The sequence below is a fragment of the Corvus moneduloides genome, chromosome 27 (assembly GCF_009650955.1).
Source record: "Corvus moneduloides isolate bCorMon1 chromosome 27, bCorMon1.pri, whole genome shotgun sequence".
NCBI lineage: Eukaryota > Metazoa > Chordata > Aves > Passeriformes > Corvidae > Corvus > Corvus moneduloides.
The window spans coordinates 3,728,652-3,753,384 of record NC_045502.1 but is presented as its reverse complement, the minus strand read 5'-3'; the positions used below and the strand labels follow the sequence as shown (position 1 = coordinate 3,753,384).

General features: G+C 58.2%; 1 protein-coding gene across 1 annotated transcript; it reads right to left on the bottom strand.

Moving 5' to 3' along the window:
• Positions 1-491: 491 nt before the first annotated feature.
• Positions 492-24,733, bottom strand: GFRA2 (GDNF family receptor alpha 2). The gene is made up of 9 exons (XM_032092134.1): positions 24,405-24,733; positions 18,816-19,130; positions 16,414-16,497; positions 13,154-13,502; positions 6,330-6,439; positions 6,115-6,255; positions 5,862-6,037; positions 5,420-5,473; positions 492-5,279 (listed from the first exon to the last, which is right to left on the bottom strand). The coding sequence occupies exons 1-9, from the start codon at positions 24,442-24,444 to the stop codon at positions 5,151-5,153; spliced, it is 1,398 nt and encodes a 465-aa protein (XP_031948025.1). The 5' UTR covers positions 24,445-24,733; the 3' UTR covers positions 492-5,150.

Sequence of the window (24,733 nt, the reverse complement as noted above, 5' to 3'; positions counted from 1 at the left end):
TTTTCTCCAGGAGTGACCGCACGAGGTCATCCAGAGGACCCCGGGGCCGCGGGGAGATGGAGACAGCGGAGCCCTTGTTCCTCCCGGGGCTCCTCAGGGATCATGCAGGGGGTGGAGGAGCCTCTGGAAAATGCTCCCTTTATGCCCCGAGGTCTGGGAATGGGGCTGGGAGAATTCCTGGAGCTGGGGGATCCAACCCCATTTATCATCCCTGAAAAAACAGGGGCCAGGACCCCGTGACCAGTTCAGCACCAGCCGGGAGAGAATTCCGTCTTCGGGAACGCTGGGAAGGAATTTTCCGTGGCTACTCCAGGGAAACTGGGAGCGGGAATGATGCTTTTGGGTTTGATTCCGGCGGGATCCATCAGCTTTTCCAGGCACGGGGTTGAAATCCGTGCTGGAGCCACCTGTGACTTCCCAGCTCCCGGCTTAATCCTCCTTGACATCCCGGCTGCTGCTGCTGCTTCCATAATGAATATCCAGACAGGGAATTAGGGCCGGGATTCATTTCACCCACCGAGTTTAATTAACGGATGCAAAGACGCGGAGCTGGAGAGGGAGGCAGGAATAATTCCCGAATAATTCCGGAATAATTCAGGAGAACATGGAAAAGGCTCCACTCGGGCCTTGCCCCAGCCATGACAGCAAAACCTCCCGCTGCTGAGGCTTGGGAGAGCTTTTCCCGTTTTTCCAGCCATTCAAAAGGCTCCCAAATCCAAGGAATTTGAAGCCAGGGGCTTGGAGCACCCTGGGATCGTGGGAGGTGTCCCTGCCCCTGGCAGGGGTGGGATGAGAGGAGCTTCAAGGTCTCTCCCAGCCCAAAGCATTCCATGATTCTGTGAATTCCTCTCCTGGAAAAGGCTGCCGGTTGTGCCCCCACTCCCACTCCGGGGTAACATCCCAGCTGGCAGGGAATTCCTGCCGGCACATCCCATGATTTGCTTTATTTAACCCCATGTGAATCCCGGGAGCTTTTCCTCATCTTCGTGGATTTCTTCCCAAGGCCGAAGGTTAAACGGGAGAGCTTCCATGGCTATCATTTCTCCTGGGGTTTGTTTTTCCAAGGAGCCTCCAGCTGGGCGTTTTACTGGAATGTGCTGGGATTTAAACCTCCTCCTCTGGAAGCTTTGGTGTGTTCCACAAAGTTATTGATCCTGGGAAGAAGGAGATCGTGGAATCCTGGAATGGTTTGGGTTGGGAAGGACCTTAAGGATCAGCCATTTCCATCCCCGACACTTCCCACTATCCAGGATTATCCCAGCCTGGCCGCGGACATTTCCAGGGTTCCACAGCTCCTCTGGGAATTCCAGCCCAGCCCCTCCCCACCTTCACAGGCAGGAATTCCTTCCCAAAATCCCATCCATCCCTCTGGCAGCGGGAAGCCATTCCCTGTGTCCTGTCCCTCCAGGCCTTTTCCGGCTCTCCCGGATTCCCTGGATGAAGAACCAGCACCGTTCCCTCTCCAATCCCAAACAGCTGCAAATCCTCCCATCCCTCTCCCACACTTTCATCCCTTTTCCTTGGATTTTCAGGACTTGCAGCTGCCGGGAGAAACCCAAGAACACCAAGACCCCCCCACTCCAGCAACTCATTAATCCCGATTTTCCAGAAAATTCTTTCCCCCGGCTTTGAGGCTCCCTCCTGACGTCTTCTCATATTTCTCCTACAAAGTTCCGCTATTTTTAAAACCCTCCCTAAAACCCTTTTCCTTCTATTTTTTCCTCCCTGCTCCCACTGCTTGGCATTTCCTGCGAGGAGCACGAGGACTTTTCAACCGCTCCAAAAACCTGGATGCAAAACAAAACCCCTGGAATATTCCCTTTGGAAGCGCCGGGCTGGGATTTATGGCCCCAGGCACAGGGGAGAAGGAATAAAACCACCAAAAATTCCTTAAGGAGCCAAAAATTCCTTAAGGAACCACAATTCCCATCACCTCAGTCCCTGAGTGCTCCTGGCTGCTCCCAGGAATCCGGGCATGGCTAGGAGGGAAAAGCTTGGGAATTTATGAGGAATATTCCAGGAGATGCTTTGCTCTCCAAATAGGTTAAATTGCCTTTTTTTGCCCTCGGAATTGCTGCTCCAGGCACGCCTGGGAATGGGAGATTCCAGCTGGGAAATAGGAGCAATTCCTAAGGGAATTATCCATTGTAATTTGAGGGTTTGCGGGAGTTTTGGTGCAGGGTGGGAAGAGGCACCACAAGGTGACCCTGGGGACTCAAATATTCCTTTAAACGCCTCCAAAATTCCAAATTATCCCACAAAAACCTCATTTCCCAGCTATTCCTCCTCGGAGCAAACCCCGTGACATTCCCACCCCAGCTGATTCATCCTAAAAAACCCCGGAATGCTCTTTTTTCCCCTCAAACCCAACATTCCAAGGATGGGAGGGCAATGCCAAGCTGGAATTCTGGAGCATTAACCGCGATTTTCCCTCTCCTTTATCCCAGGAAAGAGAGGCTCTCCCAGGAAAAGCTTGAGTGGATTTTTTCCATTCTTTTTTTAGGCCACATCCCGAAAAAAATTTGTGTTCTCAGCACTTTCTCCTATCGGGAAAGTAATTGAGTCCAAATGAAGAGGGAATTATCTCCAGAGTTAATTATCCATCCCGGCAGCCGGGGTTTTACATCCCGGCGTTTTCCACTTCCCCACAAAGCACGGGAATTTTCCTCTCCCGTAATTAATGCGCTGGGAATGAGGTGGAGGAAGCACCAGGGGTGAGGTTTTGGGTGGAAATTTTGGGAATCTGAGTGGAGAGGGGATGGGAATAACCCCGAACCCTGGCACAGGGCGGTGCTGGAATCGCCGTTCCTGGAGGGAATATTGGAGTCACCATTCCTGGAGGGAATCCTGAAGGGAATCCTGGAGGGAATCCTGAAGCAAGATCCTCTTCCTGGAGGGAATGCTGGAGCAAATTCCCCGTCCAGTGCTGGAATCGCCATTCCTGGAGGGAATATTGGAATCACCATTCCTGGAAGGAATCCTGGAGCAAAACCCCTTCCAGTGCTGGAATCACCATTCCGGGAGGGATCCTGGAGCAAAGCCCTGTTCCCAGTACTTCCCAGTAACCCCAGGACCTCCATGGATCACAAGGGATCGCTCCTGAGCAGGGAACACCGGGAACACCCAGTGGTGCCCAGCTGCTGGATGGAGACGGTTCCCTGACCTTCCCAAGCAGTTCCTGCTCCTTCTGGAAGAGCCTGGAGCATTCCCAGCTTTCTCAGGGAAGCACCCCAGCAGCAGGAAGCACAATCCATGCTGGATTTTCCAGCCCCATTCCCAAGGAAACCCGGCAACTCCAAGCCCAGACTGGGATGAGGGATGGCTGGGAACACCTGGATTGGGAGTCACCTCCAGGAGGGATCCCAAATTTCGCTGTGGAGCTCCCAAATCCCTTTTTTTGGCTGCCCCACACTTGGCTCCGGCTCAGAGCTGCCCTTTCCCAGGAAAAAGCAGCCTGGGATTGCAGCAGGAATTCCAGGAGAGACGGGACGTGTTTATGTTCCCGCTGCCAACTCCCATATCCCCCCTGTCGGATTTTCCGTGCTGGAAAAGGGAATGTTCATCCCTCCCTCCCTTCTCCGACAGCTCCAGCTCCCAGAAAACAGCACGAGGATCCTTCCATCCCATTTTCCACATCCCTGGAATGTGCAAGGCCAGGTTGGAGCAAGCTGGGATAGTGGGAATCGTCCCTGCGCATGGCAGGGGCTGGAATGAGATGATTTTAAGCCGTCCCAACCCAATCTGGAATCCTGGAATTCCATGATTTTACTATGCCCGGGCTCCCAAGATTCCCAAAATCCCCTTTTCCATGGGCACAGCTGGATGGGAATTGACATTTCCGCTCCCCAAACCACAAAATAAATGAAAATCCCAAATAAATAAAAAATTCCAGCCCCTCACTCTTCGTGTGCTCCAAATCCCAGCGTTTCCCTTGGGATTCCAGCACTGCCAGTTTGTCTTGGAGAAAAAAATTCCAAACCCCATCAAGGGAGGGGCTGGAATTTGAAACCCAAATTTCTTGCGCATCAAAATTCCAAAAAAATACCACCAAAAAATGGGAATGTGGCAGCTCCTTGGGAATGTTTCCCTGTTTGTTGTCTCCTGCAGGGAAAAAAGGCCGGGAATTGTGGAATTCCAACCCAAATCCTGGTGTTCCTGCAGCTGAAGTATTCCTGGTTTTCCCCCCTCTGGATATCGGGATTTTTATGGAATCTTGGATTTTGGGGCTGTTTCATTCCTTGGTTTGTTCTCCTTGGTTTATTTTGGTTTGGTTTTTTTTTTTCTCCATTATAGACATCGTTAAAAAAAATAAATTTTCCAAGAATACATTTGGAAGTTGTTGTGGGAATTGGAGGAATTCAGGAAAAAAATAAGAAAAAAGAAAATAAGGAAAATAAAGAGAAAAATGGGAATTAAAAAAACCACAGGATGGGTGGGGTTGTGTATATGGGAATATCTGTATGTTATATACAGGAAATGAAGTGGAGAGGGAAAATAGGGAATTCTGACCCTGGATGGGTCAAAATCCCCTCCCAACCCAAATTCCAAATATAAAAAGAAATAAGGAAAACGGAATCTCTCCCCCTGGAAATGATTGAAAACATCGGCACAACCTCACACGTTTCACACCAGTTTCTTTTCTCTTCCATCTGGAAACTCTCCGAGGAAAAATCCCAACCAAAATCCCCCAAAAACCAACGGGAAGAGCTCCGGGAGTCCCCGATGATGCCTTCATCCTCTGGGATGTTCCCACGCGGAATCCTCATGGTCCCTGTGGCCACCCCAGTGCAAATAATCCTGAAATTCACCTTTCCCAAAGTTTTCTCCAATTTTTTTTCCCTCCCCGGCACCGCTGGCAGTACCAGACCCCCATTCCAGGCCTATTCCAGGAAGTTTTCCCAGGAGCCGCTCCAGAAAACCAACCCAGAAAAGACCAAAAAAAAAATCCCGGGAAAAAATGAAAAGTAGGAAGAAAACCACCAAAGTTTCCCAGTGTGGTGAAGGGTCCTCCTGCCGCTCCGGAGCTCGGCATTCCCAGGATTTGGGAGCGTTCCAGTCTCCGGCACGAGCGGGGCACTGGTGGGCACTGGTGGCACTGGTGGGCACTGGTCCGAGCGTCCCCGTCCTGCCGGCCGCTCCTTCCCGCCCCTCTATAGCCCCAGCGCCGGGATCAGGACGGGAATGAGGAGCAGCATCCGGCTCTCCCGGTGCCGGCTGCTTCCCGCCTTGGGATCCATGAAAGTCTTCTGGTCCGGCATCACATCCGTGGTCAGCTGGGCCTGGGAAGGAGGGACGGGAGCGGCTTTTTAGGGAAAAGCATCCCAAAGTTGGAGAACAGCTCCAGGCGGTGAGGCCGGGATGTCATTCCCAAGGTGTTTGCTTTGGGAAAGAATTCCCAGCCCCGGCATCCCCCAAGTACCTCAGAGTAGCACAGGCTCTGCTCCTTGGAATTGTTGGGCTTCAGGCCTTGTTCCTGGAAGGAGAAATTGGGAATTGTTAGGGAAGGAATGGGCCGGCTTTGGGGTCCCGAATTTCCCTGTGGGAATCAGAGCTCGGAGCAGGTGATGGAGCACAGGGAGATTTGGGAAAGGCTCATCCCGTCTCCACAGGCAGCTCAGGGGCTTCAGTGGGATCCTGCCTTGCTCCCACCACGATCCTGCTGGGATTCCTGCCGGGAATCGCCAGGTGAGGGGGAAGAGGGGCGGGGATCCCTTCCCATTCCAGACCCCAAAGAGTGCCCGGATCCTTCCACCCCCCGGATGAATCCCAGCGGGACATTCCGCCATCCCATGGGATGGAGCCGATGTCCCACAGCCCCACCAGTGCTCCCAGTTGGCGGCAGGAACTGGGCAGGGCCGTACCTGGAGGGAGCTGCAGGTGCTGATGACGCTCGTGTCGTACGCGGTGTTGCTGTCGTTGACGTCGTCCGGCAGGATCGGGCTCTTCTCCGTCTTCGGAAGCACCGTCACGGCGGGATTGGGATTTTTGGGAGAGAGGTTGATGTCAGTCCCATTCCCAAAAGCTTGGATGGCGTTTCCTGGGAGCAGGAGAGATTTAGGAAGGCTGGGAATGATAAAACAGGGAAAAAGGAGCAGGGTTGAGGAAGAGCCTTACGGAGACAGGGGTTCTCCGTGAAATCCCGCAGGAATTTCTCACATTCCTCCTCCATGTTCCCGCTGCCTTTGCAGGAGCACCAGGGCGAGATGGTGATGCTGGTGGTGCTGGCGTCCACGTAGTTGGGGGTGATGTCAAAGCCTGGCGAGGAGGAGGGAACAGGGGTGAAATTCCAGTGGGAAAAGCCCTTCCCGATCCCGACTCCCGGCACTCACCGATGAGCCCCGCGTAGGAGCCCAGGCACGCCTGGAAGTTGTCCCCGGGACAGCCGGTCAGGGACTGCAAGGTGGCCTGGCAGTTGGTGTGGAAATCGGCCAGCCGGGATCTGGAGAGGAGGAAAAGAGGGAAAACAATGGGATTGCAGTGCCGGTTCCAAGCCGGAGCGACTCCGCAGCCAGCAGGAATTTTTAAACGGAATAAAAGCGCCCCATTCCCAGCCTGCAGAATTCCAGGGCAATTCAGGCTCTTCCAGCTGGGTTATCCAAGTGCTCCAGAGATGGAGACAGGATCCTGGGAATGGCTGTGCTCATCCGCACCTCAGATCCCAACGAACAGCAACAGCACCACCGGAATCTCCTCGGGAAGAGACGGAATTGCGATGGGTTTGAGTGGTTGCTCCATGATGGGGATGGGAGGATGGGGAAGGAGAAAGCGTGGGGATGAAGCAGAAATTCCAGGGAAAACCAGGATCCTGCAGCTCTGCCATGGCGCGTGAGACAAGGAGGAAACTTCCTCCCTCTCCTTCTTCCCAGAAATGAAACTCCCTCATTCCAGGAGCGTTGCTTCCGCGTTTATTTTCCTTCCTTGTGACTCAGCCCACGGAAAAGGACAACTCCCCATGGAGCGGGGAGGCTCTGGGGGCTCCCATCCCTCTCCCATTCCCAGGCTGGATCCTCAGCTCCTGGCAGGGGACTTTCCTTGCACAAAGCCCAGAAAAGCTTTTCCGTGATTTTTTCTTGGGATGCTCCACCCTCCTCGCAGCCAAACCTCAGCTCCAGGGTGGGAATGGCAGAAATCCAAAAACCTGCTCCTTCCCCGCAGCACACGGAGGAATTCGGCCTCTCCATGGGAGAGGAATAAAACTTTCCGACAGCATTTCCGTCTCTTCCCAAATCCGAGGTGAAGGGACGTCAATTCCCTGCAGGAAGCGTGGCGAGTTCAGCACGGAGTGCCAGGAAAATTTGTCCCCGCTGCTCCCTGGGGCTCCGCTCCAGGCCCGGAGCATCCTCCGAGGCAAATGTTATTCCTTCCATAATCCATGAGGAGGCAGCTGGGAAATCCTTCCAGAATATCCAAGCCAGATGTCACTCTTCCCGTTGGACACGGCGACTTTGGAGCCGCTGCATGGGATTCGCTGCCAGGAATAAAACCTCATGGATTTTGGCTTTTAAGGGCTCCAAATAAATTTAAAAAAAAACTGGGAAAGGAGAAGGAGCCAAATCCATCTTAGTGGGAACAAGGAGGAATCGGAGCCAAATTGCTGCTGGCAGCTGGAGGAGGCAGGTGGGGATGGCCTGGAAAAATTGGGAAGAGGTCTGGATGAGGGCTAGGGGAGGAAGAGGAGGATGGGGGCAGGATTTTCTTAAGAGTTCTCCCCAAAAAAACCCAAAAGGGGTGGAAAAAGGATTTAAAAACTTAATTCTGGGTATACACGAACATCCCGCATCCCAAACCCGCTCCAAGGGCTGGATTCCCAATTCCCAATCTAAACTGCTCCTCTTGGATTCCTGGGGGGAATGTCCAAGAGGATGCCCAGGAAAGGCAGCTCAGGATCCCGAGGTTTAACGGGCCCCGCTCCCAAATCCAGGCGCTTCCCAGCATCCCTGCAGGGCGCCTGGGCTTAAATATCCTGAATTTAGGAGGCTTTAACTCCATACCTGCATTCCCAGAGCATAAATCCCGAATTTAGGGAGTTCTGTGCACCTGTAAATATCTCCCAGGTGCAGAAATCCCAAATTGAGGGGACTTTTGGTACCTGTAAGTTTATCCCAAGTGCACGTATCCCAGATTTAAGGGAATTTGTGCATTCCTACGCACACACCTGGTGCAGATATCCCAAATTTAGTGGATTTTTACCCCTCTAGTTCCACTCCCAGTGCACGTATCCCAAATTTACGGGGCTTTGTGTGCCTGTACATTTATCCCAGGTGCACATATCCCAAATTTAGGGGACTTTAGCATCACTGCAGGGACCACCTGCCTCCAATTCCTCTCCCATTCCCTGTTTCCCTGCAGGAATTCAGCACTGCCAAAACCCCAAACAAGGAAGTTTTGGGATCGGTTTGGGCTTTTTTTTTGGTGATTTTTTTAGTGCTTAATTGAGTGTTAATTACTCCCATCCCCGAGCCGAGGTGATAACTCAGTGCCCATCCAATCCAACAGCATCCCGCTCCTGAATATTTCATGGAAAAGACGCCGGGATTCCTCCAGAGGCGGAATTTTTTTCACGGGCAATTTACGGGGGACTGAGGGAATTTTAAAAGAGCGAATTTAACAGCTGGGAAAAATCTGCTCCCGTTCTCCTGCCGAGCTGGGGATGTTCAGGAAGCTGCGACAACACGGAAAAAACTCGGCGAGACACGAAAATCCCGCTGGGCATGGCCCTCCCGACATTCCCATCCTGCTGGAGAGGGATTTTTTTGAAGCCAGGAGATGCTGAGATGAAAAAAATTCCCCTCAAACACTCCCAGGTAAATTCAAAGAGTCCTGGGGAATGGGAGCAGCTGAAGGAATGAGGGAAGCTGGAATAAAACTCGGCTTTTGTGGATGACCCGCTGCCAAATTGAGCAAGGAGTTCACAGGGGAGGGAAAAAAAGATCAAGGGATGGATTTGTTTTATCGGGGGCAAGTTGTCTGGGGAGAGGAGGCGCCTGTTCTGCGCTGCTTTGAGGAAAAAAGGGAATTTTTGTCGTCATTCTGAGGCTCTCGGCCGAAATTCCAAGAGGAATTTCCTCATGGAGAGGGGGGTCAGGCCTTGGAAAGAGCTGGCCGGGGGGTTTGGAGTCATCATCCTTGGAAGTGTCCAAGGAACCCCTGGAGGCGCCCAAGGAACCCCTGGAGGTGGCACTCAGAGCTCTGGGCTGGGGACCAGGTGGGGATCAAAGGTTGAACTCCGATCCTGGAACGTTTTTCCGAATCCTGGGATATCTGTTCCTTGCTCAGGGCACAGCGGGAAAAAGGCAAACCCACAACAAACCGGCAGAGAAATTCCCAATGCAGAGGAAACGCAGCAAGAGGGAAAATAATTAGGAATGAAACCAGCGCAACCCCCAAGTCGGGAACTCTTAATGAACCATTTCCCTCTCCACGTGTGTTTCAGGCCCCCGCATTTGGATCCAGCCCTGAAACGAGCAGTTCAAAGACGGGTTCGGGGTGAATTTTTTCTCCTGACAGGGCTCCCGGGGAAGGTGAGGACGGAGCAGTTCAAAGACGATTTTGGGGTGAATTTTTCCTCCTCGAGCCCTGCGGCTCCCGGGGAAGGCGAGGACGGAGCTCGGGCATCGTTTGATTTTAATTGCGGGCTCGTTCTGTCCCATTGAGCCGCTAACTAAGCCCAGCCGGAGATTGTGTTTACACAAGCAAAGCCCGGCTCAAGACAGACTCGCTGTCACACGAAGTCAATACTTGGGAAGCCTCTCGAGTTAATTATTCAGCGAGAATTGACTGATTCTTGTGGTAAGAGCCCGCAGGGAGCCGAGCCCTCCCCCAGCCGCCTCCTCATGTGGGGGAGCCCCGGGTGCTGCCCTTCCAATCCCCAAATCCACCAGATTTGGGGTTGTTTTTCACACCTTTCCCCATCCCAAGCCGGGTTCGGAGGCTCCTCCAGGCGGCTGCGAGCGGCTCCTCCACGCGCCGTCCCCTCCGAACGCCAGCTCTCCCGGCTCCCATTAAATCCAGGAGCGGTTTTTCCCTGCTCCTTCTTCTTCCCAGACAGGCTCTCATTACAGGGAGTAATGAGAGAGTTGAGCTGCTGTTTATCAAGGGAACATCCATTACGGGTGGCGTTTTGTCTGCGCTAAACAAAGGCTGTGCCGGCGAGGCCGCGGCTCTCGAAAAGCCGCGTTTTGTTCCCATGTTTGGTGTTCCATCAATTCCCAGCCCAGCCTGGATCCCGTTGCCTCATTCCCGAGCCAAAGCTCCAGCCCAAGCCCGGCCAAAATCCTCGACGCACAAATATCCCGTGAGGGGGAGCATCCCTCACCCCCCCCCCCCCCCCCCCCCCCCCCCGCCAAGGCTTTAAACACACCAAAAACTGGGATGGAAAATCTGGGAAATGACCCCAAAATCCCCACTTTGGATGCTGAGGAGCTCCAGCCCAACCCCAACCAAAATCTTTGATGAGGGGGAGCATCCCTGACCCCCCACAGCTTTAAACATGCAAAAAACAGGGATAAAAATTCAGGAAAATGACCCAAAACCCCCACTTTGGATGCTGAGGAGCTCCAGCCCAACCCCAACCAAAATCCTTGACGCAAAAACATCCTGGGAGCATCCCTGATGTCCCCACAGCTCTAAACACACCAAAAACTGGGATAAAACTCCGGGGAAATGACCCAACATCCAAAGTGAGGATGCTGAGGAGCTCCAGCCCAAGCCCAGCCGGAATCCTTGACACACAAATATCCCGGGAGGGGGAGCATCCTTGGCTTGAAACACACCAAAACCTGGGATAAAAAAAAAAAAATCGGGGAAATGACCCAACATGCCCACTTTGGATGCTGAGGAGCTCCAGTCAGTGGAGGCTGGGAATTTCTCCGGCACCACTGGAGCGTGTAAGAGCAGATTATTTGTGTTCCCGACTTGCTGATGCAAGATGAAAAATCCAGCGAGCTGCAGCTGCTGAAATCAGCTCTTTTCTCCCCTTCCCTTCCCTTTCCCCTTCGCTGAGGTTTGTGCTTCGCCAAAGGTTTTTGTATTCCGGGAGCTAAAACCTGTCCCTTGCAATCAGCCACAAAAGCTCCCGGACTTTGTCAGGCTCCTGCGAGCTGGGAAAAGATTCCCGAGCTCGGAAAAGCTGGGAAAAGCTTCCCGAGCTGCACAAAGAGCCATGCAAATCACGGCTCAACTGCTGCCGGAGTTCTGGAGCAGCTCCCTCGGGACTTGCGGCCGGGTCAAGGTGGTTGGAATGGATTTCTATGGAGCAAAACCTGGGATTTCAGCCCAGGATAAGCCAGATCCTGCCCTCCAAGCCCAGGGAGCTGATCCTGTCCCTTCGCCAGCATCTGAGTCCTTGAGGGGACCCAAGGAGGGACATCCCGGACCCTCTGCGCCTGCACAAGGACAGCAGGGAATGTCCTCCCCAGTGGTTAAACCCCTCCTGCATCTGGAACATTCCACATCCAGAGCCATTCCCAGCAGGATGGAGCAGCTGGTGGCTTCCTTGTGACCTTCGTGACCAAGGGGACAGGGCTGGTGTCCAACCCCAGCAGCTGGAAAACAGCACAGAGAGCCAGGAAAACCTCTGGAAGGGCTGTTTTCCATGCTGGAATATTCATTTTCCCTCTCCGCCAGTTCCTCTGGCTTTTTTAGGGGTGGAAGTCCTGTCCTACGGGAGCAGCAGCCCCCGGATCGACATCCACACGGGAAAAATCCCCCTGGAAAGCCCTGGCCTGGCAGAGAAGGTTTTCCCTCATTAGGCTTCGAGCCAGGAGGGTTAATTAATTACCCTGGCAGGTTAATTACTCTGGCAGGAGAATTGTCTCATCTCCTGTCACCTCCGGCTCTGGGAGCACTTGGGATCTGCTCCGGCTCCAGTGGCCTCGCCAGGTCCCTGTCGGATCGGGATGAGCATCAGGCCGGGATGTCGGATTGAGGAACTCCTGGATAATGGGAAATCCCATGGCACAGCCCAGCCCTGCCTTGTCCATAGGGATGAGGGGACACAGAGGGGTCTCGTGTCCCATCATTCCCAGGGGGAGATCAGAGGGGAGCGAACCAGATGGGATCTTCTCCTGAAAACCCAGATCCTAGGAATGCTTCCATGCCCCATCCCAAGGAAAAACCACCAAGGTTACAGCAAAACTCTGCAAAACCAACACAAATAAATCCCAGATTTGGGCATTTTCCAGAGCGAGAGCCCCCATCCCAGCAGCATCCACGCTTTCCCCAAAAAACCCCATTTCCCCCTCGGAGCGAACACTCCCAGCAGTGCCTCCCCCTCCCCCTTTTCCGCTTTGCCTCTTTGTGTGGGGATTTCATTCCCTGCAGGAATTAAAGCTCAGCAGCCCCGCGGCCTCCGCAGCCCCCCCAGCCCCGTTATCCCTCTCCGAGCGCGGATCCATCGGCAGCATCCGCCTCGGAGCGCGCTGATGGAGAGGAGCTGCCGTTCCTGGGTATCTTTTATTCATGGACACCGGCTCCTCGGATTACTTTTTGATAAAAAGCCACATTCCCACATTTCAAACATCTCCGCTCGCAGCCAGAGGAAGACCTGGAGCTCGCATTTATTTCCCTGCCGAGCGCCAGGAAACTCCATCACCTTGATGGGAAAAAGATCCCGCTCCTGGCAGGAGCTGGAGCTGTCGGGAGCCCGATCCGGTCCCCGAGGGGGACAGGAGGGGTTGTCCCTGTGACAAATGGGTTTCATAAGGAACAGGAGCCTCAGCTCCCAGCTCTGCGCTTCCAAAGGAGGAAACAGCGGGAATTCAGCAGCCGAGGAAGTTTAGGGGCTGCAGCTCTGTCCCCGTTTCCTGGGATGTGCCCCGTGGATCTTGCCCAGGCATTGGCCCAGTGCTGCTTCCTGAGGCAAACGCGGGGAAAATGGAGCCGAGGATTTGCACCGATGCCGGGGGGTGACACCGATGCCAGGGTGGTGACACCGATGCCAGGGCTGTACCAGAAGAAGCCCTCACCTGCACAGGTGACACCAATGCCAGGGAGGTGACACCGATGCCGGGGAGGTGACACCGATGCCGGGGAGGTGACACCGATGCCAGGGCCGTACCAGCAGAAGCCCTCACCTGCACAGGTGACACCAATGCCAGGGGGGGTGACACCGACACCTGACCCACGCCAGAAGAACCCCTGGCACACCCTTTACCTGCACAGGTGATCCGTCCGGCAGGCGCCGCGCAGGTCCAGGCAGTTGGGCTTCTCCTTGTCCTCGTAGGAGCAGGAGGGGACGATGGTCTGGCGGCGGCGCTCGGCGCACGCCGGGTCCTTGCAGGAGCAGAAGAGCAGGCGGAAGGTGAACTCGCTGGGCACGCGGTCGAAGAACTGGCGTAGGGCCTTGTGGCACTTGCGGCGGCTGCAGGGCTCGGTGGCCGACAGCTCCCGGCTGCAGGTGGAGATGTACCCCGAGCGCAGGCGCTTGCAGTTGTCGTTGAGGTTGCAGGCCTTGGCCGCGTCCAGGCAGTGGTTGCTCTTGGAGGTGGTGGCTGGGTCCATTCCTGCCCGGGGACACCGAGGGAGAGCGGTCAGGAGGGCGGGAAGGGATGGGGAGGTGGCCTCAAAGGATGGTCGGGAGCCTGAGGAGATGGGATTGAGGTGGGGAAATGGCCTTGACCTGGGATGGAGAGAAATCCTCAAACCTGGGGAGAGGTTTGAGATGTCCTCAAAGTTGGGGAGATGTTCTTGAGCTGGGGAAATGCCCTTGAGCCACGGAGATGCCCTCAAAAATGGGGATTTAAGGGGTGGGGAAAAGGAAGATTTAGGTGGGGAAAGGGGGTTTAAGAGGTGGGGAAAAGGAGGATTTAAGAAGTGGGGGACACCTGGATATCTTTTCTTCCCCTGCTTTTGGGGGATGCACCGAGCCCTCCCTGCATCCCACCGGCAGCCGGCCCGGCCCCGAGCCCTGGCAGCGGCGAACAGCAGATTTCCGGCACAAAGCCGGGATTTTGGGATCCTTGGGAAGCGCCAGCCCATTGTCTCATCCTCAGGAACATCGCTCCTGCCCTGCCCGAGACCTGCAGGGCCCCGGCTGCATTTTAATGGAGCCGCGGCTTTGGAAGCGCCGCGCTGCTGGGGAGCTCATTAATAACGCACGAGCATGAAAATTTCATGAGCAGAGACGGAAACGGGGGCCGAGGAGCTGGGGACAGGGGCTGGGGCCACCAGCTGTCCCCTCTGGGTGTCCCCAGGGCCTCTGGGGCAGGACGGGGGCAGGGGAAGAGGAGGAGGAGGAGGGGGATGGGGTTTGATGCCCACCCAGCGCTTGGGTGTGGTGCCAGCGGGGCCGAATTCCCAACTGGAGCCTCTCCCTTCTCCCGCAGGATGCGGTTTCCTCGGGATCCAGCAGGGATGAGCATCCCGGGATTCTCCGCCCAACGCGGGGGTCCCGCAGCTCAGTCCCGCGGTGTGGGGAGGGAGCAGCGCTGGCTCCGCGGGTGCTCCGCGCTTACACGCGGGTTACACGCGGGTTACACGCCGCTTACACGCGGGTTACACCGCCGCTGCTTCCCAGAGAGGCCCAGCAATCCCTCCGCTCCCAATTATCCCTCCAGGCAATTAACAGCTGCTTCTCCAGGAGCGGCTCCTTCTCCAGGAACAGCTCCAAGAACTCGTTTGCTTCAGTGCTCCTACCAGGATTTGGGGCTGGACGTCCCCAGGGAGGGGACAGGGAAGGGGTGGCAGCAGCATCGCGGCCACCCCGGTGGCCACAGCACATCCCTGCCTGCACCAGGAGCTCGTTGCCCCCTTCCCCAGCCCCAAAATCCCCAGCCAGGCTCTCCCTGCGCCTCCCGCTGCGCTTCCCTGGATAAATCAGGAGTGTCTAATCCCTGCTCCAGCCTCGCTGCTTTCCAGACTTCCCAGCAGCTCCAACGTTTTCCTGACGCCAATGTAATCCCAAAAAGGCAGGCGGGAGACGGGAGGGGGTGGCAGCGTCATCCCAAAAACCCGAGCCGAGCTCCCGAGGAAAATTCACCTGGAAATGCCTGGAAAATTCCCCCCGGGGGCTGAAAGCTGGCGGGTGACAGCGGTGACAGCGACGGTGCCACAGCCCCACTCAGAGGTGTCCCCAGGTGAGCTGAGGGGGCTCTGGGCAAGGCCCTGGGGGTGTCCCCGAGGTGTGGGGACAGCGCAACCCCCCCAAAATCCCGCAGCGTGGGGGAGTTTGGGGGAAGGGTTCAGAGGAGGAAGAGCGAGGAGCAGCCGAGGCACCGCTGACCTGATTTGGGAAGGGGGTGAGGGGTGGCACCGGGAAGGTTGTCATGGAAATGGATGGGAAAAACAAAGTTCCTGAGGATGGTGGCGGAGTTTGGGCTCCCTGGAAGACACAGGGATGCTCCAAATGGCACCGGGATGTTCTGAGGGGCACAGGGATGCTCCAAAGGGCTCAGGAATGTTCCAGGGGACCCTCCAAAGGGCTCAGGGATGCTCCAAAGGGACACAGAGATGGTCCAAGGTGTTCCAAGGGACCCAGGGATGCTCCGAAGGGCTCAGGGATGCTCCAAGGGGTTCCAAAGGGCTCAGGGGTGGTCCAAGGGGTTCTAAGGGACACAGGGATGTTCCAAAGGGACATGGGGATGTTCTAAGGGGTTCCAAGGGACCCGGGGATGCTCCGAAGGGCTCAGGGATGCTCCAAGGGACCCAGGGATGCTCTGAGGGGTTCCAAGGGACACAGGGATGCTCCGAAGGGCTCAGGGATGCTCCAAAGGACCCAGGGATGCTCTGAGGGGTTCCAAGGGACACAGGGATGCTCCGAAGGGCTCAGGGATGCTCCAAAGGGTTCAGGGATGCTCCAAGGGACCCAGGGATGCTCTGAGGGGTTCCAAGGGACACAGGGATGCTCCGAAGGGCTCAGGGATGCTCCGAAGGGCTCAGCATCCCTCTCCCAGCAGCTTCCCAGAGATCGGCTCGAGGCCGCTGCCCCAGGGAGGGGACAGCAAACAGGGTCCCCCCTCAGCTCCCCCTCCCCATTCCGAGGCTCCCAAATCCTCCAGCAAACAAGGAATTCCACATGGAATGGGAAGGGCTGGACCCCGCTGGAGCCAGGACTGTTTGTGCCTCCCCCTCCTGCCCGCGCTGGCGCTGGGGACAACGCGGATTAAGGGGAATTACGGGAATTTCAGGTTTTCCAACATTTTTACATAAACCCACATTGGAAGCAGCCGGGCCCAAGAGGTAAAACCCTAAATCCCGGCCTGTGCTGGTCCGAAACAGAAAGAATCTGCCCCAAAATGCATCAAAGCCCCACAGCGATGCTCGGGACACCAAATTTGGGGAAAACAGGCGGGAAGGAGAGGCTGGAAGAGCTGGAGGAGCAAAGGACAAAGCAGAGGGGAGGGAGGAGGAGGATTTCCCTGCCAGGGAGCAGCTCTGTGTTCGCAGGCAGGAGATAAAACACGGTGCTTTTATTACCTGAGAAAATTGAAGCGAGTCTGAATATATCAGAGAGACGGGAGGTGACCGGCTCGTACGGGGAGGCTTCATAAAATTCCTCTCCTTCGGCGGGAGGAAAGGGAGCAAAAAAGGGAGGAAAAAGCAAATTAAAGCCCGCAGTGAATAATCCCGGGCACGGGCACCGCCCCGGCCGGCGGTCTGGGGAGGGGAAAGCAAAAAGCTTTCCAAGAACTGCCCTGGAATTAAAGGAGAAGGGGATTTGGGAGAGGTTCAGGGAATTGTGGCTGCTTGGGAGGCTCGGGCTGGTTCTGGGTTTGGCAGTGGCTGCGTTCCAAAGGATTCCAGGAGCTGAGGGAGTTGGGATTGGGAAGGTCGATGTTCCGTGGGGATGGACGCTGAGTTCAAGGTTGGAAGTTTTGGGGTCCACACTCAGCTCTGGGTTCTTTTCTTGTTACAAAATCCCCATTTGCCTAAAAAAACCCCTATTGGGTGGTGGTTTTCCACCCCATTCCTTGGGAAAATGGGAATATTTCAGTGGGGAATGCAGCCCCCCCACCACTGATCCCCCACACTGCGCTCCAGGGGCTCTTCCATCCCAATCCACACATTCCAGAGGGACCCCGAACGCCATCCAGGCTGAAGAAAAATCCTCCCCCCCCCCCCCCCCCCCCACGTTTGATTTCAGGGCAAATCCACGCGATTTTGGGGGAAAAAAATCTGATTTCAGGACAAGCAGCCGCAGCTCTCAGGGGAGGAAAGGCTGTCCCCAAACCCCAGCGGCCACAGGAAAAAAATAAATAATAAACACAAAAATATAAATATACGAATAAATAATCGATGGCCGCACTTTGAAAGCCCCGGCTGAGGCTGCTGCAGCATCGATCCCGCAGTTCCAGGCGCTCCTTGCCCAGAATTCCTGCCCTGGCTGCGGGATGGATCCCGGAGTCAGCCTTATCCCGGGATGGATCCCCGAGTCAGCCTTATCCCGGGATGCATCCCGGAGTCGGCCTTATCCCGAGGCAGCAGCCTTTCCCCTGCGGAATTCGGGAATTACTCGGGCAATGAGGCGGGGAGCACAGCAGGACGCTTTGCTCCGAGCCCAGCGGCATTCCTGGGAAACCTGGGCGGGAGAGACCCCGCTGGAACCGGCCTGGGCTGTCCCCATCCCCCGCGGGTGCCACCGCTGCTCTCAGGGCCGTGGGATTTGGGGACAACACCCCGAGGGCGGCTCCGGGAAGGGAACAGGATCCAAATCCCGCTCCAGGCCGGTTCCGCCCTCCCCTCTCCGGCTCTCCCAGCGCCTTCACTGGAGCGCGTTCCGGCAGCCCCGTAACCTCCCGCTCCAGCACTGCCATGAATAATTAAACACCCGCTTGACTCCTGCCGCTTGCGAGGGAAATTACCGAGCATTAAAAGGGCGCTGGACCTGCCTGGAGCTCGCCGAGCTGCAATTAACCCCCCAGGAATGAGGCTGGAGCCTCCCTAAACGCGGGGAGAGCTCGGATCCCGCAGCCGCGGCGCTGGATGGGAGGAGGGGAGCCTCAAAATCTCCACCAAAAGGCACAAATTTGGGTTCCTCGCTGCTTTTCCGCTCCTTGGGTTAAAGGATCGGCCCAAAGCTTCCACCTCTCCTTAATCACTGCTCTTCCCACCTCCTCCTCCAGGTACACTTCGCATCCTCATTCCCTCATTCATTCCCGCACAACCCTGGGAAGCTGCTCAATGAAGGCTGCTAATGAGGGAGAGAAAGCAATTAAGGCTTAATTCCTGCTCGGGGACGGGGTCGGGGGCTCGCCGCTTCCTGCGCTGCCCCAGATTTGAAGGGAATTTCACCCAGGGGGGCCGCGGGCTCAGGTGCGGCTCCCCCACATCCTCTGGAATCGTTTTCCCACACTCAGGCCCGGTTTTCCCACAACCTCAGGCACAGCTCCCGCATCCACGGCTACAATTCCTTCATCCCCAGGCACACCTTTCCCATGGAATCCCAGAATTCCCAGCCTGGTTCGGGCTGGAAAGGGATTTAAAAATCTCATCCCAACCCCCTGCCACGGACAGGAATCTCTTCCACCAGTCCAGGTGATTTTGGCACAAACTGAAGTCGATTTGGGAGCTTCCCAGTGCTGAGTCTGAAGTGGCAATGTGAATTTCCTGGGGTGCTCGCCTGCATTTCCTGGGGTGCCCATTTCTCCTTCCTGGGTTGCTCGCCTGAGCTGCCCATCCGAATTTCCTGGGATGCCCATCTCCCCTGCTTGGGGTGCCCACTTTTCCTTCCCGCCCTGCCCACCATACCCCACCACCCCTCACCCCATTTCCCCCAGCCCACCCAAACCCCCCATCCCTCCCCAACCTCCAGCAGCACCAGAACCGCCTCTCCCCATCCCCACCACCCCCAGAGCGACCCATTCGGAGCCTCCCCGTACCTTCGGCCAGCCCCAGGTGGATACTCCAGTAGATCTGAAGGCACTGCAGCTCCTTTTTCATGCCCCTTTTGCAGCGGCAGTCGTACAGGGGGCTCTCCTGCAGCACCTCCAGGGCCGCCTGGCACTCCTTGTTGGCCAGCATGGTGTTCCTGTCGCGCCCGGCCAGGCACTGGCGCAGGGTGCGGTAGCGGGAGCTGCAGCTGGGCTCGCCCGCGCACAGCTCGTTGGCTCGCACGCAGTCCACGGGCACTCGCCACCCCGGCGGGGCCAGTCCCGGAGGCGACGGGGGCCCGGCCAGCGAGCGCAGGATCTCATCTGGGCCGGGGGAGGGAGGGAGAGAGGAGGGCACAGGTGAGGGAGGGAGGTGAGAACCGCCTGTCCCCGCCCCGGCGTCCCGCTGGTGTAGAGGGACCTGAGGTCAGCCCAGCCCAGCTAAACCCAGCCTGGGAGCCATGGAACGGTCTGGCTTGGATGGGGCTTTAAAGATGGAGCTGGAAGAGCCTGGGAGTGCCGTGGAATCTTGGAGTGGTCTGGGTTGGAAGGGGACGTTCCGGAGCTCCAGGGGCATGGGGAGCCATCCCAGAGCTCCATGGGCATGCAGAGCCATTCCATGTTCGGCTTTAAAGATCAAGCTGGAAGAGCCTGGGAGTGCCGTGGAATCTTGGAATGGTTGGAGTTGGAAGGGGTTTTAAAGGTCGAACTGGAAGAGGGGCAATTGAGGTTGCATAAATGGAAGGAATTCCTCCCTGTGAGGGTGGGGAGCCGCTGGGATGGAATTCCCAGAGCAGTTGTGGCTGCCCTTGGATCCCTGGAAGTGCCCAAGGCCAGACTGGAGCACTCTGGGACAGTGGGAGGTGTCCCTGCCCATGGCAGGGGGTGCGATGAGATCCTACAGTCACGGAATGGTTTGGGTGGGAAGGAGGCATAAAATCATCCCATCCCACCCCTGCCCTGGGCAAGGGCACCTTCCCTATCCCAGGCTGCTCCAAGCCCCATCCAGCCTGGCCTTGGACACTTCCCGGGATGTCCCTGGACCCCCCCAGCAGCTGAGATTCCCAGGTGTGGGGTGGGAAGGTGCGGGGTTAACCGCACACCTCAGCTCCGGGCTCCACGTGACGCCGCGGGACCTTCTGTTCCTTATTCCACCCAAACAAATCAACAACCCCGCGTGTTCCCAGCGCTCCCGGAGCTCTCCAGAGTCACGGGAAGCAGCGAGTCCATCCCAATTCCCTGCTCCCAGACGCCGCTGTTCGAGTTTGATTTGGCTGCTCGTCGTTTTCAGCCCCGTCACAGGATTTTTAGGGCATCTGACTCACGGCTTTTGGAGCGCTCGGCCTTGGCAGGGCCGCGGGGCAGCTGCCGCTCGGAACAGACTCTTCCCTCCGGGATGGCCTCCGGCACCCCTCGGGATGGCACCCGGCCAGCCCGGCCGGCTCCTGCCGCTGCCCGGCCACTGCCCCGGCTCGGACCCTGCCCCTGCGTCCCCACAGCTCTCCCACCATTCCCGTCATTTCCGCATTTGCTTTTCCCCCTGGAAATAGATTCCTGCTAAATCCAGCCCAGCAAAGCCCGGCTTGTCCCCTCTCAGGGGAATTGGGGACAGGCAGCGCTGGTCCCCCCCACCCCGTGTCACCCCGCAGTGATGGGGACAGGGTGGGCAGCACCCGTGGTCAGTCCTGGCCGCCCCTCCTCCATCCGCCAGCTTCCAGGGAAAGCCCTGGAGCGGGCAAAGATGGGAATGACAGGACCTGGAGGGGACCCTGGGCTGCTCCAGGGGGTGACGGCGAGGGGATCCCTCTCTGTGCCCCCCCGGGGGTGGCGGACAGGGGTGACCCCTCGGTCAGTCCCCGTCCCCCCCTGGAGCAGCGCTCCCGTCCCCGCCCGCCCGGCACCACCTCGGCCCCCGCTCGCAGCCCCTTCCCAGCCCGGGTCTGGCAGGGGGACAGTGACACCTACAGGAGTGTGACAAGGGCCGTGTCCCCTCCGCCGGGCGGGGCCGGTCCCCTGCCACCCCCGGGGCCGGGCACGCGTCCCTTGCTCTGCATCCCACGGGAGCGAGGGGCGCTGGAGCCGGTGGCCGCGGCAGCTCTGCCCACCCCGGGTGCCGGCGGGGCCTGCGGAGGGGCAGGGTGGGCAGCGCCCGGGTGGAGGCACCTCCGCTGGCTGCGGTCGCTCCAAGGAACAGATCCCGCAGATCCCGGTCTTCGTCGGATGTCCCCAAACGAGCCCCGTTGTGTTCCGAGAGGCCTGGAGAGTGTCCAGGAGCCCCCACAGAGCCCCCACATCCACGTTAGATCCAGGCTGGAGCGGCAGATCGCCCTGGGGAAGGCCGTGCCTGGCCTGTCAGGATTATATTCCACACGGGAGGCAGGCGGGATCCGCGGAGGGACATTCCTGGCAGCCCCCAAAGGCAGATCCTGGGGGCGGGAATGCCGGAGCCTCACCACACCGTGGATGATGCTTTGGAACCTTCACACGCTGGGAAATCCCATCCTGAGGCATCCAGCTGGGAAAACCTGATCCTGCTGCAGCCGTGGCCGCAGGGAAACTGCTCCAGGGCGTTGGAGCCATTCCAGAGCTCCACCAGGCATGGAGAAACATCCCACAGATCCATGGGCATGGAGAGCCATTCCAGGGTTCCAGGGGCATGGAGATCCATTCGAGAGCTCCGCTGGGTGTGGAAAGCCATTCCACAGCTCCACCAGATATGGGGATTGATCCCTCAGCTCCACTGGGCATGGAGAGCTATTCCAGAATTCCATCGGGCATGGAGAGCCATTCCAGAATTCCATCGGGCATGGAGAGACTTCCCACAGCTCCACTGGGCATGGGAAGCCATTCCAGAGCTCCACCAGGCATGGAGAGCTATCCCACAGCTCCATGGTCATGGAGAGGCATTCCAGAGCTCCGTTGGGCTTGGAGAGCCATTCCAGAGCCCCACCGGCCACGGGGACTATTCCAGAGTTCCACCACATTCCATCCTCTCCCAGCTCAGCTCCAGCCGTGCTCGCCCCGAGCCCTCTGCCCTGAGCCAGCTCCCAGCTCCAACTCGCTCTTCTCCAAAAGTCTCTTCCCAAAAATCCCCTCCTCTGGCCACATTCCCATCTCCCGGCTCTCTCCACAGGCAGGATCCAGAGGCGCTGGCAGGACAGGGACACATCCTTGCCCTGACACAAAAGGACCACCCGGAACATCCTCGTGCTCCCTCGGCAGCACATTCCGGTGCTGGGTGGGCCGGATTGGGAATCCCACAATAAATCCACCCTCTGGAAGCAGCAGGGATGAAGTGTGTGGGTGAGCTGGCCCAAATCCTCCTGGCTTTTCCCATTTTTCCACCTTTCTTCCATGGTTTTGCGGGGAACAGGGTCCTGCGAGCCCCACGGCAGCGCTGGGAGCATCCAGCACCATCCGAGCCGAGAATGCCAGCGGATCCTGGAGCCGGGCACATCCCGCTGGAGCACAAAGGGCAGGCGCATCCCTTGGTCGTGGTGCCCCCAAATCCCGCAGGAATCAGCCCAGGCCGGAGGGGCTTTTCCTGGAGCCCCCCTGCTCCTCCCAGCTCTGCATTCCCACCGAGGCTCCAGAGGGGAATTTGGATGGAGGGCAAAAATGAGGAGGGGGATTTTCTATCCCCCCCCCCCCCAAAAAAAAAAACCCTCCTGGCAGAGCCGCCCTCCCTGAACTCCCATCAGTGAAACATCTGCAGAGAATTCCCGGCTGATCCTCGGCAGGCTCTGGGGTGCTGGAGCACGGCGAGGACTCGCAGGCGGTTGCACAAGGCGATGGCCCCTTTTCCTGCCGCTCCCACGGCTTCTCCCGGCTCCAGCAGCCTCTTCCCGAGCTCTAATCCACGTTCTCCCGCTCTGCTTCTGCCGGAGACCTTTGGAATCCGGCAGCTTTAGAGGGAAAGATTTCTCCTCACAAGGATCGCTCCGGAGCGTGCAGCTTCCCAGCCAGGAGCAAAGGGCTCTTCTGGCTTCCCGGGAATGATCCCAGATGGGAAGAGCTGGATGTTCTCTGCTCCAGGATCCTCACGGCGAGGCCACGCCGTGGAAAGCCCCGTGGTCACCCCAGCCCCAGGGCTCAGTCTGGGGGTGCAGTGTCCCTGCTCGGGGTCCAGCTCCTCAGCCTCGCCCTGCACCCACAGAGCCTTGGGGACACCCAGGAACGGGGGGACACCCAGGAATGGGGGGACACCCAGGAATGGGGGGCACAGGGTCCTGCTTCGATGCCAACCCCGCTGTGAGGGTGGGTGGGCCCCGGTTTGGATGCACCCCTGTCCCCCTGGAGGTCCCTGCTCCTCAGATCTCTCCGTGAGCCGTCCAGATGTCCAGCTGTCCCCCCAGCCAGGCTGGAGCCCTTCCCCCCCGCTCTGCACGGGGCTGTCCTCACTCGTGTCCCCACCCCGCCCCCAGAGCGCCCCTTTCTCTCTGCCCGAGGGCACCGCCCGAGCCCCCCGACCCCTCTGGGAAGGGGCTCCCCCAACCCAGGGCTCAGCCCCCGCCTGCTCAGGCCTCTGTGCCCCCCTTTCCAAAGGCCTGGGGGGCACCCAGCGCCCCCCGGGCACCCCCCTCCCCTCGCTCGGGTCCCCTCATTCCTCCGTCCCCCCCGTTCCAGCCGGGAGCAGAGCGCTCCCCGGGGACCCCGAGCACCCCCGGCCCCGCGTCCCCCTGGAGCGAGGCTGTGCCAACCTTCAAGTCTCCCTCAGGGGCCGCCTGTCCCTTGTCCCTGTCCCCTGTCCCTGTCCCCTGTCCCTGTCCTCGCTCCGCCAGCCCAGGCCGGCTCCGCAGAGTTCTCCGGGCGCTGCAGCGAGCTGGGATCACACCCCGGGCACCCGGGAATGGCACCGGGAGCGCGACACGCCCGACCCGCCGAGGGAAAAACCCGAACATTTTCCATTTCCTGCCTTTTCACCCCAAACCCAGCGCGGGCTGGGGGTGCTCCCCTTTCCAGCGGCTCCTTCCAGAGGAGGCTGCGCTGGGAATGGGAGCGTTCTCCCGGCACAAAGCTCCTCGCTGAGCCGCCCGTGATTCCAGCGCGATCCGGGCGTGGGGACGGCGATTCCCCACGCAGACCCGCGAGCCACGAGCTCAACTTTCCCAGCCGAGTCTCCACGCCGCGTTCCCAACCTCTGGAATGGCGCGGGGTGGAGGGGGGGGTGGGGAGCAGCCAGGGTGGAGGGCAGCGGGAGACACGGGTGGGAGGGGGAAAAGGGGGGCAGATCTCCCCCGAAATGCAAATCCGTGCTGGTTTGGCAAGGGGAGAAGGGAAGGGAGACGGGCAGGGCTCGGCTGCTGGGTGATCCTGCCCGCTCCAGCCGCGGGGGCTGCCCCGAGGGGGCGGCTGGGCTTGTGTCCCCCCTGTCCCTCGTGTCCCCCTCCCCATTTTAAGTTGACAGGGAATAGGAAATGAAGTTCAGCCCCTCGCCGTGCCCCTCTCGTGCCGCAGAGCCGGTGCCAGCTCGGAGGGAGGGGGTCGCTCCCTGTCTCAGCCCCCGCAGCCCCTCGCCCCGGGGTGGGGGGGGGGACGCGCCACCTCGGCCAGGCGACAGCCGCCACCCCCCTCGGCACCCCCGCTGGGGCCACTCACCTACGAAGAGGACGATGCAGAAGGCGTTTGCCAAGATCATGATAGGAAATCCACGCGCTCCTCCACGTGTGCAAAAAATAAAAGGTTAAAAACCAGGCAAAAAAAAAAAAAAAGAGGGGAACGATAAAAAAAAAAAAAAATAATAATTCCCAAGGCGGCCAGGTAGATCCCAAATCCGGGGGGCTGGAAGCGAAGGGAAGCGGGGTGTGCTCCGCCCGGCGCGGAGCCGGGTCCTCAGCCGCTCGCCGCCTCCCGCATCCCCGCCGGGCTCGGCTGCGCGCTCCGGGCTCGGCGGCTCCGCGCTCCGCCGGGCTCCCGCCGGCTTCTGC